The sequence below is a fragment of the Myxocyprinus asiaticus genome, chromosome 42 (genome assembly GCF_019703515.2).
Source record: "Myxocyprinus asiaticus isolate MX2 ecotype Aquarium Trade chromosome 42, UBuf_Myxa_2, whole genome shotgun sequence".
Lineage (NCBI taxonomy): Eukaryota > Metazoa > Chordata > Actinopteri > Cypriniformes > Catostomidae > Myxocyprinus > Myxocyprinus asiaticus.
The window spans coordinates 28,321,767-28,336,862 of NC_059385.1; the positions used below are offsets into that span (position 1 = coordinate 28,321,767).

Here is a 15,096-nt window from a genome sequence, read left to right on the forward strand (position 1 = left end):
GGAACTCAGGCTTTTGAATCATCCCCAAGGATTAATCTTTGAAGGATTATCAATTCTTGCATGGCATATTTTTCACATTTAATTAAATGCTAGTTGTCTTAATTCTTATAGATGTTACAATGGCCAGTCTTAAGTTAACAGGTTTTTGTAATTGAAAGACACAAACATGTTTTTAAAAATCATTGTTATGAGGATGTCAATTCTAAATTCCTTTCAAGGAATATAAGGTTGAACTGCAAACATCTTGCCAATACAGAGCATTTAACCTTACAGTAGACCTCTTTGCAGTCTGCCCAGCTCTGGATGCTTCTAGAGGAAAGTAGTTGATATAAATCATAAATCGGCTTTTCCTGATTGAAACTGTGGTGGGCAGGGCAGAGCGAGGCCGGGAAGATAAGTGGTGAATGAGTTCCACCTGTGTGCCACACCGGTCTTGGGTTCCAGTGAGGGGCGGTGTGGCACACAGGTGGAACTCATTCACCACTTTTCTTCCTGGCCTCTCTCTGCCCATATGTTATTTTGATATGGCATAATTTTTCAGCGGTGGGGGGAAATCACAATATTTAAAATGTATTGCAATATTTTAGCTCAGGATGCTGTATAAATATTCTCACACCAAGAATCAATATTTTAATCCTTTTTTCAATACTTTTTTCACAGTAAAAATGGAGATTGATCACGATTCAGTGCAAATCTGACAAGGCAAAATGTACTGTAGCATTGGGTCAAAGAACACAAAAAATATAAGTCCAAAATCCAATCTTATGAGCTAAAACTATAATTGCACAAAACACTAATGCAGATGAAAGAGAAACAACTGAAAGACAGCAATATATAATTTTAGGGAAAAAAAAAAAAAGTTATTTACTATGAAAGAAATATTGCAATATTATTGCATCACGAACCATGTATTGATATCAAATAATGTCATTGCAGCACCAAGTTATATTTTAACACTCAAATTATTATACCCAGAATAGTATTTATTAACTTAAACCAAGCATTTCTAACAATCTTACAAGAGCTTCATGACAAAGTCAGGTTTCAAGTATTACATACCATTTAGAGCTGCCTTAAATGCACTGATACATCTTAAAACCACAGACATAGTGTCTGTTACAAAAATATTCTCAGTAGGAAAGTATTCCAGCAGCATAACAAAGTTAATTATGTACAGACAAGTTAAAAAAAGTGTAGTGTGAGGATATTACACAGTGTATAGTACATTACTGTATGGGAGTACAGTACATCAGTCCATAGGAGGATACTGATAGGAGATTGCAGCATGGTACCCTAAAAGCATTCTGCAAACTTCTTGGCAGCCCTTTTTACAAACCTCACTTTCCCATGATTCTTGATATTGTAGGTGTATTCATATGCTTTTAGCTTTTAGTAGTAGTCTGAGAACTTATTGAACAGGACGGAGATCGGCATGCCATTAAGAATAATTCCAAAAGAGATGCAGGCAAATGCTAAAATCCTGCCCAGATGAGTCTCTGGAAACATGTCGCCATAGTCCACAGTAGAGATGCTCACATGTGAATAAATGTATGAGCAATACTTGAGTGCGCCCTTGAGTAAATGTACAACTGAAAACTTTTTTGAGATGGTACAAATCAGTCACAAATTCCCATTACCCCTCTAAACTGTATGTCACACTGGTAAAAAACTAAAATTGGAGGTAACAAGAGCAGGATGGGATTATGCAAAGAAAGGGGAAGGAACAAGTTGACCCTTTTAACAGATACTGACATTCCATTTGTATTTAACACAGTTGCGAGGAGGTATTTAATTGCATTATAACAGAAAGAGGATAGATGTTTGTGGAACACCACGTCAGTCTGGCTCACTAACATAAAAGTACCACAGTATGACCATGGTTATTCCATGGGGTTCTTCGAAATGGCTTGGAGTACCATGTCCATTCCATGGTAAATAAATATGGCAGTCATCAGTAACTTGGTATTGCCATGTAATACCATTGCTCTACCAGGGTATCAACACAATACTTTTTTGTAAAGATAAATTTAGCTCTTCCACAATATGCTGCTCTATCATTCTGTGATCTTTGGAAAGATACTGTGCAGAGTACTGTGCTTAAGTGTTCTGCACAAAGTATTCATAAAAGTTTGGGTCGACCCTCTTCTGCAATTTTGCCTATGCTGAGATTGTACATTGTACCACACAGGGACTTGAAAAAAAAAGATGTAATTTCAGTTGCCCACCACCATGCCTGTGGAATGCTGGTGAAGTTTGTTTGATGTACATCATGCTCTACGGTATACACCATGGCAGAGAAGGTGAGAATTCCCATTGCAATGAAGAGGAAAATGCAGCCCACTTGCTGGTAACATTGTCGGAGTGTAAAGCCAAAGGCTCAGAGTCCAGTTGAGTGACGTGCTAACTTCAGGATACGAAAAATCCTCATGAGACGCATGATACGCAGGACCTGCCCCAATTTACCCACTCGTCCTACAGTCTCAATATCACTACAGTGTTTCCCATAATCTTCATTCTCTAAACACTCTAGGAACATCTGAAGGTATAATGGATGGATTGCGATCAAGTCCACTCCATTTAGCATGCTCTTTCCAAACCGTTTGATGGACACGTGTGGACACGAGCTGGATCAGATACTCCATGGTAAAAAACGCAATGCAGAAAGTCTCCACGTACTCACAGTAGGTCTTTCCACTCAACTAGCCAGTTGTAGTCATATACTGCATTTCCTCTACCGTAGTGAGAGTCATTGCCACAAGTGATACCAGCATAAAGGCACTGGATGCTACTGCCATGAGCTTGACTGTGATGGATGAGAAAGGCTTCTCCATCAAGTTCCAAATGAGGAATCTAGTGTGACCAAAAGCCATATCTTGGAATAGATCTTCATGTTCCTCAGTTTCCACTTCTGCCTCCAGTTCTCTTTGCAACTTCAGCTGCTTGTTGAGTTCATCTTGCCGTTCCTTAAACAAAATATGGCAGCACCGATGGGTGTTCTTGATCTGAACATCCCAGTAGTTGATCTCTTCCAAGAAATTGCGTGGACACAGTTCATATTTTATCCACAGAACTCCAGTCCTGTAGAAGTTGAAGATGTTGTGGAAGATGTCTGGGTCCCTATCAAAGAAAAACTCATTGTTCTGGACTGTATAATTATCACAGAGGTCAAGTTTCCTGCTGTGGTCAGTGAAGGATGCAAGGCAGCCGATTCTGGTCCTTGGATATTTTGCCGCTACCCTGTTGCCTCCCACATTTATGTTGAGCATGTAATTCTTAGTTGGAGACCACTTACTAGGGGTAGAGAATAGTTTATCCTCCTCATCATCTTTATACTCTGCATATATATCATAATTGTCCCGACTCAGTTCCTGCATTGAATTCCATGGCTTTACCCAGTTGGGTTGGCCAAATGGAAGCTCAGAATCTTCTGGATCCTTCGGAGCAGGAACCGTGACACCAAGTTTGTAGTTGGGGAAAAGGCTTTGCTTCCTGCCCTTCAGCTTGATCATGTTATCAGTGTCCTCTTGGCCAGGCATATGCACAGGTTACTGAGGGTAACCTGCCTCTAATACCTCCGAGTTAGACCCTTGAGCAGCTGCGGGAAGCAACACTGACTAATGTTGCTGACAGAGTGGATCTAAGTGCTTAAAGGTTTAAATATTATTATCCTTTAGCAGAGTTTCTCTCCCTTACTTTATGTCTTTCATTTGCCTTAAACTCACAAATCTTTAAAAGAATCTGTGGATATTATACCATTTGGCAAGAAAAAGTTCAACAACAGTTTTCTCTACACACAGTGTCTTTTGAAAAACACTACTCTGAACCGAGCTCTGGAATATGACTGGGAACCATTTTACCAAGGCATGGATGTTGGACCACATTCTAACAATTTTTTTTTTTGTTGGATATCACTGAAAATTGTTGCTAAAGTTGCTCAATGAATTCAGTTGCATGTTTACAGAGACTCCAGCTGGTGATAGTTGTTTGTACATGTAACATTTAATTACATCAATTGCTATTAAGTGGACAATACTCTAGCATAAAGATTTGTGCCTATAGATTTTGTGACATGTATTTATTGCTACATTCAAGTTGGAATGCTTGTATAACAAGCTGAGCACATACGAACGCAACCATAAAATCCTAATTACAACTCAGGATTTTCTGTAAGCCCCGACTTCCCGAGTTCGAGGCATGCAAGTAATCATGATTGGTATTGATCATAATTTGTAATTGAGAATGTTATCAACAAATACTCGCTTGAACCGCTAGATCCTGCCATAAGCAATAAAAGACAGACAGAACTTATAAAGATGAAGTGGTGTTATGCTTGGAAGAGATGCCTGAGTGAATGAAGTAACGCTTACTAAAGAGTCTTCCTGTTAGAACTACCCCTTATGCTTCCATTTCTCATTTAGCTGGTTTGAGACAGGGTTGGTACACCAAACTCGCAAATATGATCTTCCAGGGAGGACTTCAACACATCATGTCCTATGTGGTGCACAGTAAAAATGAACCCAAACTCATTGAACAAACAAATCAACAAAGAAAATTATAATTGGTCAGAGATGTGACCTGGCAGGTAGTGCACTTGCTCCAGCATGCTTCATTGGCTGTAGCACATCCTGCCTTGGAAGTCCTCCTGGGAAGTACCTACTTAGGAGTTTGGAAATCATAATTACTATGTGATGGTGGGAAATAATTTTGGTTGGAATAAAATTAGAGTTGATTAAAAAAAATTTTTATTTTTTATTTTTTTTATTTTTTTTTATCACTTTCCATCAAAGGAAGGAAGCTTTTTTTTTTTTTTTTTTTAGCACTAGAGCTAGTGACAATGCCCCCAACTTGGAAAGTCAGATTCTAAAATCCAAGTTTTCATTTTCCCACTGAGTAAGATGACCTTGTGGTGGGGTTCATGTGCTCATAACTCGTAATACTGTTATTCCAACATGACCTGTCGTGTCTGTGCACTGAGGGCAACCCAGAGTCTGGATTCAGCTCTGTCCTTTCTCTCCCTGTCCAAAAAAGGTATGCATATGGTGTTTCCTTCATTCAAATGAACTTGTGGTTCAATGTTTAATTTCATCGAGGAATAAAGAAACTTAATTTAAACTTTAATTTTATTTGACTTGTTTGCAAATGTTTCCTTTTCACAATACAGAGCATTTTGTTCCCCTGTACACTGCTATAAAAGGTCACAGGAACAGCACACAAACATACAAAATAGTTTTAACAAACTTCTTTTTTTTAAATACATTTTCTTCTACCCTGGTACAGTGCCCAACAATAGCAAAATTGTCTGAGTCAAATGTATACAATCTTATTTACAGAAGAACATTATCAAAGTGCTTGAGGAGTCCTGATTATGTTTTCAAGAGGGATATATACAGTGTTTTACTAATTTTGTAACAGAGCCTTTTAACCCAGAAAGACACAATATGCCTTCATAAGGAGTTTCTGGGAAATAATGTTCATAAGGAAAACAAAACAAAAACTTGCATCTTACAGACGTGATGGCCTAAAATATGCATTTCATTTCAATATTTCAGACATCCACACACACATGTTACCTTTAAATCTGGATTGTGGTTTCCAGTTTTGCCATGAACATCCTGGTAAGTAGGAAGTAAGGCTGCTGAATCATTTTGGGATCATTATGGTGTACGTGGAGGTAAAACACCATGCCCTCAGAATTTTTTGATGCTTTATGCACACTCAAGTTCGAGCAGGATGCAACTCCCTTCTCGTACCACGAATGAGATCCTCTTTATGAGAAAAAAGAAAACCCCAACAACTTGGAAATGCACTTCAGAAGGCTTCTGGTTGTGAGAAACGGCAGCAGTTGCCATTGTGTTGCCACGTGTCTGGTATATATACTGGAGCATTGAAGAGGGCTCTGGTTATGACAAGTCATCTTCTGTATTTACCACTGAAATCTGCAAGAAAAAAAAAAGGGCAGCAAAATGAAGGGATGGTAGTTTCCATAGCCTGTTAAAAGTCTAACATTTTTATAAAGCTTTTAAAAAGTGACAGTCATGTAAGAATTTATTCACCAAGGATGCATTAAAGGTATTGAGAATTACAGTAAAGAAATTTATAAAGTTGCAATATAACAGTTTAACTATTAAGGTATTCAGCTGAACTTTCATCATGTTTTTTGTAGCACCTCCTATAGATGTGATTGGCTTGTAGTTTACTTCTTACAGACCTTAAGATCAACTGTTCTCACAACTGCTCAACACCACAGTTTTACTATTATCCATCCACAATACTCTTTTCTAACCATTTACTCTCCAAACTTTAAATTCTACCCTTTTCATTTATGACAGTGCAAATCTCTTTTTTTATTTTATTTTTTTGCCTGAAAGAATAGCATTCCACAGTCTTCTCTCTACTGCTGCAGGTGAAACTGGTGTTGGCATGTACTGTTCAATGATGCTGCCAGTTTAGAAACTGTGAGGAGTCTCTCTTAAACTAGAGACTCTTGTCCTCTTATTTTTGTGCATATTTTGTGCATCACCTTCTCTATCTGTCCTGCAGATTCAAATTGAAGTCTTTGTTCATTAAAGTAGTACAATTTCATGCATGGAATAACCTTCAACTCTCAAAAGATGAATATACTGATGGGTTTCTAGTAGGGCTGTCAATTGATTACATTTTTTAATCAAATTAATGACACAGAATGCAGATTAATTAATCAAAATGAATCGCAATTAATCACATGCACAATTATTTGTTGAGAAAGGCCCCCAAATAAAGATAATTCATAAAAATAATGCATAATAATTCAAATCTTTATAAATATAATATGTAGGGCCTATAATACGTTTTGAAATAAATTACATTATTGTGGCAGATGAATAAAGCATTAATTAGATGATACAAAAAGTGACTTTAAGAACTCAATATAGTGTTGGTTTTATTCTCATATCATTGCTGTCACCTGTAAGCTTGTTCAATTTGTTTCGCAATGAATTCAACAATGTGTCCAGTCCTCACAATACGCATTCTTGCGTTCTGTCTGCACTATTTTTAATTGTCGCTCTATGTACATGTTCGTGCCCCAGACGGATGCATCTGGAGCATCTCACTGGTATTCAGTATTCATTTTTAGGACACTGTGTCAAGTTGAAAGTAGAGGAAACTTTGAAAATCACATCTCAAGAGTCCTGTTTTCTGTTGTGCTTCACCCACCTGTTGTGCTTCCTCCTAACTAGACGTATCCACTGGTGCGTGATGAGCAAAGCTGAGTGGCCATTTTCAATTCATTTCAATAGGAGCAGAGCGCCATGCCTGTCCGTACTTTTATTACAGAAGTTACATACAAGGGGCATTATTAATTGCGTACATTTTTTAACGCTTTATTTTGTATGTAATAAATCACACTAAATTAACGTGTTAAATTGCCAGTCCTAGTTTCTAGAGAAAAGTTTATTTTTGGCCTTTTTTAAATTACAATTGAACTTTAGGAATGCAAGTGCACTCATTACTTAAATAACTGAAAAAATGCATTGTGAAGGGATTGATTGAGAGTAACAAAGCAGATCAAAGGCCTTTTGTGTGTTTTTTTACATTTGAATTTTGACAGTTACTGTTTGAATTGGCGAGCATTTCCCATTTGAGTTGGCCCATTTGAACATTCTGTCATTGTAAGTCTATGGGATTTTTGATTATCTGCTGTGTAGAAAAGACATAGCCCACTATTCTAAAACAGTCAACTTCTTTCAAAAACAATGTCTTTGTGATTTTAAATTTTTTGAATGATATAGTGTATTTTAAAGAGCCATTTTCCACAGCCAGACAATCATTTCTGGATTAAGTCATTGCCACTCTTTCCCATCCTGCATTGATTCAGAGGAGACAGCTCAAAATAATTAGATATTGTGAATATTTTGTTGCAATGAGGTAGATGACAGCCAATGAAGTCATTAACCACAGATAATGATTCTGCATTACTCACAGCAGGGTACGTGTGGCCAACAGAGGCAGAATGTCTACTGATATCGATATTGAGGTCTTCCTCAGTGGTCTTCAGGTACACTGGATTATCAAAGTTCATGCTCTTCTTGTTTTTGGTTTGCCAGTTCCGCCACATCAAATAACCACCCGCAGCAGCCATGGCCAACAACACTGCAAGTAAATAAAGGGATCATTTTAGTAACTCTATGTGACGAGGAGGAGGGTGGGGCTGGGCCGTGACTATGCACGCCCGGCCCCCAATTGGGCTAATCAGCCGAGGAGAGGGATAAGTGCAGCAGAATGCGGCAGTTCGGGAGAGAGAGAGCTACATGCAGCTGCCATGTGTGCGTTTATGTTTTTGTGTCTTTTTGTTTAAGTTCCTATTAAAATATTACTTTGATTGTTCAGCCGGTTCCCACCTCCTCCTTTCCCATTTCAACCCTGTTACATTGGTGCTGAAGCCGGGGAAGGAGGAGGGATGCTCTGTCGTGGAGTCCTCGCCACTGCCATCCACCCAAAGGAGCAGCCGCAGCCATCCACCAGGGGACCGAGGAGTTGCTGCCGGCTGCCTGGACGCAGAGGAACGTCCGCCATCCGCGAGGGGAGGAGTGGCTCGCTGCCGGCCGCCTGGAGCGGTGGAGCAGCTACCAGGGGTGGACGAGTTCCCTACCGGTCATCAAAACGTGGAGGGGTGTTCCATCCGCCAGGGATCGGAGGACTGGCTCCAGTCCACCCGGGGAGGAGCACTGTCATCCGCCAGAGGGTGGAGGAGTGATCGAGGACCAGGCGACGGCATGTCTGGGAACCGGCAGGCAAGTTTTTTTCTCTCTCTCCTCTCTCTCTCTCACTGTCGCTCCGCCTTGCCCTTTCCCTTTCCCTCTCCTCTTTTTGTTTTTGTTTTGCTTTTCCCCTCACCTCGTCCCCGTCCCCAGCCCTAGAGAGGTGGGGAAAAGCCTGCCGGCAGGCAGATCCAGAAGGGCAGGAGTGGGGGGGATGTACGTCATGCCGGGGGTTCCCTGGCCTGAGGCAAAGGAGGGATGAGTGTGACAACTGGGCTAATCAACTGAGGAGAGGGATAAGTGCAGTGGAATGCTGCAGTTCAGGAGAGAGAGAGCCACATGCAGCTGCCATGTGTGCATTTATGTTTTTGTGTATTTTTAAGTTCCTATTAAAATTTTACTTTGATTGTTCAGCCGGTTCCCACCTCCTCCTTCCCCATTTCAACCCTGTTACACTCTACAATGCTTTGTTTGATATTATGGTTGTGTTCAGCTGTACATGAATTCACAATCTTAAACAGATACAGAGATATGCACAAGTCATAGCCTTAAGCAGAGCTTCAGTGATGCTGTGGGTATCACAGACCAATGTTCAACTAAGCAAAAAAGGCTTTGGAATATGGGCGTTTCTTCAAATTTGGGCACTTATGTACCAGGGTTGGATTTTTATTCAAATGAACAGATATATAAACTTTTCTTTTTACTATTAAAAAACTTCTCACCATGGTACTTTCAAATGCCTTTTATGTACACATTTTACAATTTTAGCTTTGTCCCAGACCCAGACATTCAATTATAAACTATGAAAATCCATAATAAAAATACAAAATTACATGTTTAAAACAAAGAGAATCTAAAAAGAGTGAAATAAATTTCAATACTTTTTGTGTTTATATTTTTTAAAAGTTCAGACTGTCCCACAGTTGTGGCATCATTTCCTTCACAAATAATTTTGCATGTAAAGTACCCACATACTGAACTGCAAAGGCAAGCTCTGCCCCTAGTCATATCATATCAATATATGAGGGGTAGTACATCAGTCTTTCAATATCAGTAGAAGAAATGATCTACTTACACACAGGTAAAATTGCCCAGGCCGCTGCAGATCCTTTGGCTGATGAATTCACTTCATGTATAGAGGTACTGATGTTTCCTTCTACTGGTTTTTAAAAACAAATAAAGTTACTGTACCTAATGCAACCACTCCAAACATGAACTACAATATCATGTCAAAGAACAAGAAATCAACTAAGCAGAAGAATATTTCTATGATACTAAATAGCTCTGAGACACTTGCCAACAAAAGGTCGCTGTAAATGGTGACTGTATTGGTAAATTAATTGAACAATCGTATGAAGATGGGAGCAGACAAAAGCAGCAAAAGGATCAACGGAAACAATCACACTCTTGGTTCTGACACAGCCATTAGCACTACTGTCGATGTTGTTTAGGATTCTTGATAGTTCAGAATAACGTTCTCAATGCAGAGGTAAAGACTACAGTAGCAATTTTACTCCCATGATAGATTGTCGATGTTAGCTGGTTAGTAGGTGGCGGCAACTGGCCTTACCAGAATGAACAGGTTCAGAGGCAACCTTCGCTGCCCCAGACACTTTCAAACAAAATGATTCTTAGTATAAACAATAGAGGTTCCTTTTCCATTTCCCATTTTCATTTTCCCCATAACTATACATTATCAAAATGCAAACAAACGAACTCCAGATGCCAGAAACTTTCATACAATTTTATACAAAAAATACAGAAAAATATTTGCTTTTTCACAAGTTTATCAAGCCACTACATAAAATCATTACTGCCATGATTAGTGCCCATAGACTAGCTGGCAGACTATTAGGAAGGCAAACTTCCCCCAGTTTGACAGTAATCATGTTAAATTAGTTATCACATACCCAAAAGCCTACCTCTAATGCTTACTGAATTTGTAAACATGCCATTTCTACAGACTTCAATTATGAAGCAAACTATCATTGTGGCAGGAAGCAAATCAAATGTATGGATCTCAACGCACATGCACTTAACATCCTAGTGACTGCTTTACATTGAGGGTGACTGGGGTGAAGGGTCACCCTCCCTCCATCTTGAGGGGTAGTAGTAGGTGCCTCTGTTATAAAAGAGCACAACAATGTCCTATTTCCAGAAAACAGCCTATTCTTAAAGCTTTGGACTACTGTATGGCACATGCTTTTCAATAGCAATCATTTTTGTGTTGCATTTCTAATGGCTGCTGTCAGAACAGTACCAAAAAAATGACAGAAGAACGAGTCGTCCATGTTGGGATTGTGAGATGCCAATGATTAAAGTTGAAGACGCTGTTATAATGACCACTTTGATAAAATATATTTGCTGATTTCTACTTAATCAGAGTAAAAAACTATTTAGCAATAACAGGGATCTACTCCAAGCCATGGATAACTTTGAAGCATTCATCAAAAAGGAGAGACTGTTTCCAATTGAAAAAAAAAAAACACTCCTGGAACCCCCATAACAAAAAGGGTATTTGGAGGAGGTTGGCGAGGTCTTGTTCTGTTTCACCGAATAAAATAAAAAATAAAAAAAACAACTGTCGAATTATTGCCCTGACATAATGTGATTTTATTCCTCTTAAATCTACCTTTTATTAGTGATCTAAAACGTTTTTTTTTTCTATCAGACATTTCGAAACCACCAAGTGTGTCGCTTGCAGTTTTGAGGTGTTTACAGAATGGAACTGACACAGAGGATCCTCATTCTCACATTATAAAAGTTGTAAATCTTCATTAATTTATAATTATTGCAGGTCTTAAATTCCTATAATTTTCAGTGTTTAACATCCTAGAAGTGTGAACTTTTTTTAAATGTTCAGTATTTAATATAAGTTGAGCAGAGTTCTGTCAAAGTTTTCATTTTAATTTTTACTTAATACGCTGCATTGAAGCAAACTTTATTTCATTTTATTTGGTTTTTCAACCCGTGGTGCACTTCTAAAGAAAAGTAGAAAATCTCCCTCCTCTTCTATGAAATCTGAAGAGGAGATTTCAGACTAACAAAAAAAATGGAAGGGGAAGCCAATAAACACTTGAAAAAAAGGGTAACTGAATAGAAATAAAATGTGCATTTTGGAAGAAAAAAAAAAAGCTTGTGACAACAATACATCAGTTGTTTGTGTTAAACAGTGCCAGTTACTTGCCTGGTCTACAGCACAAGCCATCCAAGGCGAGTGTTTGGCCTTGCGGACAAACGCAAGTGTATTTGGGGGAGTGTTTGTTGATTTGTGGAGCTGGCAGACACATGAAGGAGCAGCCTCCATTTTTTGACTTCTCGTCACACCAATTCGTCCCTGTGTTGAGAATGCAACAAACACTTTGGTTACTGCCAACATCCCCATGTACAGTTGAAGTCAGAAGTTTACATACACTTAGATTGAAGTCATTAAAATGAATTTAACCACTCTACAGATTTAATATTAGCAAACTATAGTTTTGGCAAGTCGTTTAGGACATCTACTTTGTGCATGACATGAGTAATTTTTCCAACAATTGTTTACAGACAGATTGTTTCACTTTTAATTGACTACAGGTGCATCTCAAATTAGAATGTCGTGGAAAAGTTCATTTATTTCAGTAATTCAACTCAAATTGTGAAACTCGTGTATTAAATAAATTCAATGCACACAGACTGAAGTAGTTTAAGTCTTTGGTTCTTTTAATTTGGATGATTTTGGCTCACATTTAACAAAAACCCACCAATTCACTATCTCAACAAATTAGAATACATCATAAGACCAATAAAAAAAACATTTTTAGTGAATTGTTGGCCTTCTGGAAAGTATGTTCATTTACTGTATATGTACTCAATACTTGGTAGGGGCTCCTTTTGCTTTAATTACTGCCTCAATTCGGCGTGGCATGGAGGTGATCAGTTTGTGGCACTGCCGAGGTGGTATGGAAGCCCAGGTTTCTTTGACAGTGGCCTTCAGCTCATCTGCATTTTTTGGTCTCTTGTTTCTCATTTTCCTCTTGACAATACCCCATAGATTCTCTATGGGGTTCAGGTCTGGTGAGTTTGCTGGCCAGTCAAGCACACCAACACCATGGTCATTTAACCAACTTTTGGTGCTTTTGGCAGTGTGGGCAGGTGCCAAATCCTGCTGGAAAATGAAATCAGCATCTTTAAAAAGCTGGACAGCAGAAGGAAGCATAAAGTGCTCCAAAATTTCTTGGTAAATGGGTGCAGTGACTTTGGTTTTCAAAAAACACAATGGACCAACACCAGCAGATGACATTGCACCCCAAATCATCACAGACTGTGGAAACTTAACACTGGACTTCAAGCAACTTGGGCTATGAGCTTCTCCACCCTTCCTCCAGACTCTAGGACCTTGGTTTCCAAATGAAATACAAAACTTGCTCTCATCTGAAAAGAGGACTTTGGACCACTGGGCAACAGTCCAGTTCTTCTTCTCCTTAGCGCAGGTAAGACGCCTCTGACGTTGTCTGTGGTTCAGGAGTGGCTTAACAAGAGGAATACGACAATTGTAGCCAAATTCCTTGACACGTCTGTGTGTGGTGGCTCTTGATGCCTTGACCCCAGCCTCAGTCCATTCCTTGTGAAGTTCACCCAAATTCTTGAATCGATTTTGCTTGACAATCCTCATAAGGCTGAGGTTCTCTCGGTTGGTTGTGCATCTTTTTCTTCCACACTTTTTCCTTCCACTCAACTTTCTGTTAACATGCTTGGATACAGCACTTTGTGAACAGCCAGCTTCTTTGGTAATGAATGTTTGTGGCTTACCCTCCTTGTGAAGGGTGTCAATGATTGTCTTCTGGACAACTGTCAGATCAGCAGTCTTCCCCATGATTGTGTAGCCTAGTGAACCAAACTGAGAGACCATTTTGAAGGCTCAGGAAACCTTTGCAGGTGTTTTGAGTTGATTAGCTGATTGGCATGTCACCATATTCTAATTTGTTGAGATAGTGAATTGGTGGGTTTTTGTTAAATGTGAGCCAAAATCATCACAATTAAAAGAACCAAAGACTTAAACTACTTCAGTCTGTGTGCATTGAATTTATTTAATTCAAGAGTTTCACAATTTGAGTTGAATTACTGAAATAAATGAACTTTTCCATGACATTCTAATTTATTGAGATGCACCTGTATATCACAATTCCAGTGGGTCAGAAGTTTACATACACTTAAGTTAACTGTGCCTTTAAGCAGCTTGGAAAATTCCAGAAAATGATGTCAAGCCTTTAGACAATTAGTCAATTAGCTTATAATAGGAGGTGTACCGAATTGGTGTACCTGTGGAAGTATTTTAAGGCCTACCTTCAAACTCAGTGCCTCTTTGCTTGACATCATGTGAAAATCAAAAGAAATCAACCAAGACCTCAGAAAGATCAATTGTGGACCTCCACAAGTCTGGTTCATCGATAGGAGCAATTTCCAAATGCCTGAAGGTACCACTTTCATCTGTACAAACAACAGTATGCAAGTATAAACACCATGGGACCACACAGCCATTAAACCGCTCAGGAAGGAGATGCATTCTGTCTCCTAGAGATGAACGTAGTTTGGTGCGAAAAGTGCAAATCAATCCCATAACAACAGCAAAGGACTTTGTGAACAGGTAGACAAGTATCAACATATATCCACAGTAAAATGAGTCTTATATCAACATAACCTGAAAGGCTGCTCAGCAAGGAAGAAGCAACTGCTCCAATCCGCCATAAAAAAGCCAGACTACAGTTTGCAAGTGCATATGGGGACAAAGATCTTTCTTTTTGGAGAAATGTCCTCTGAGCTTATGAAACAAAATGACCATAATTACCATCGTTATGTTTGGAGGAAAAAGGGTGAGGCTTACAAGCCGAAGAACACCATCCCAACCGTGAAGCATGGGGGTGGCAGCATCATGTTGTGGGGGTGCTTTACTGCTTTACTGGTGCACTTCACAAAATAGATGGCATCATGAGGAAGGAAAATGATGTGGATATATTAAAGCAACGTCTCAAGACATCAGCCAGGAAGTTAAAGCTCGGTCGCAAATGGGTTTTCCAAATGGACAATGACCCCAAGCATACCTCCAAAGTTGTGGCAAAATTTCTTAAGGACAACAAGGTCAAGGTATTGGAGTGGCCATCACAAAGCCCTGACCTCAATCCGATAGAAACTTTTTGGGCAGAACTGAAAAAGCATGTGCATACAAGGAGGCCTAAAAACCTGACTCGGTTACACCAGTTCTGTCTGGAGGAATGAGCCAAAATTCCAGCAATTTATTGTGAGAAGCTTGTGGAAGGCTACTTAAAACATTTGACCCAAGTTAAAGAATTTAAAGGCAATGCTACCAAATACTAACAAA

General features: G+C 39.1%; 1 protein-coding gene and 1 pseudogene across 3 annotated transcripts in view; both read right to left on the bottom strand.

Annotated features, from left to right (window-relative positions):
* Positions 1-617: 617 nt before the first annotated feature.
* LOC127432676 (potassium voltage-gated channel subfamily V member 2-like) lies at positions 618-3,509 on the bottom strand (annotated as a pseudogene).
* A 1,414-nt stretch (positions 3,510-4,923) lies between these two features.
* Positions 4,924-15,096, bottom strand: part of LOC127432337 (very low-density lipoprotein receptor-like) — a 67,485-nt gene continuing 57,312 nt past the window's right edge. Inside the window, exons 15-19 of one of the 3 annotated variants that reach the window (XM_051683264.1) lie at positions 11,926-12,075; positions 10,774-10,860; positions 9,814-9,894; positions 7,961-8,130; positions 4,924-5,936 (exon numbers count right to left, since the gene is read on the bottom strand). In XM_051683264.1, coding sequence (XP_051539224.1) covers positions 5,901-5,936; positions 7,961-8,130; positions 9,814-9,894; positions 10,774-10,860; positions 11,926-12,075 — 524 coding nt within the window. In that variant the 3' untranslated portion in view covers positions 4,924-5,900. Of the gene's footprint in view, positions 5,937-7,960; positions 8,131-9,813; positions 9,898-10,773; positions 10,861-11,925; positions 12,076-15,096 lie in introns of all 3 variants that reach the window. The other 2 variants (XM_051683261.1, XM_051683262.1) reach the window with 2 other exon arrangements.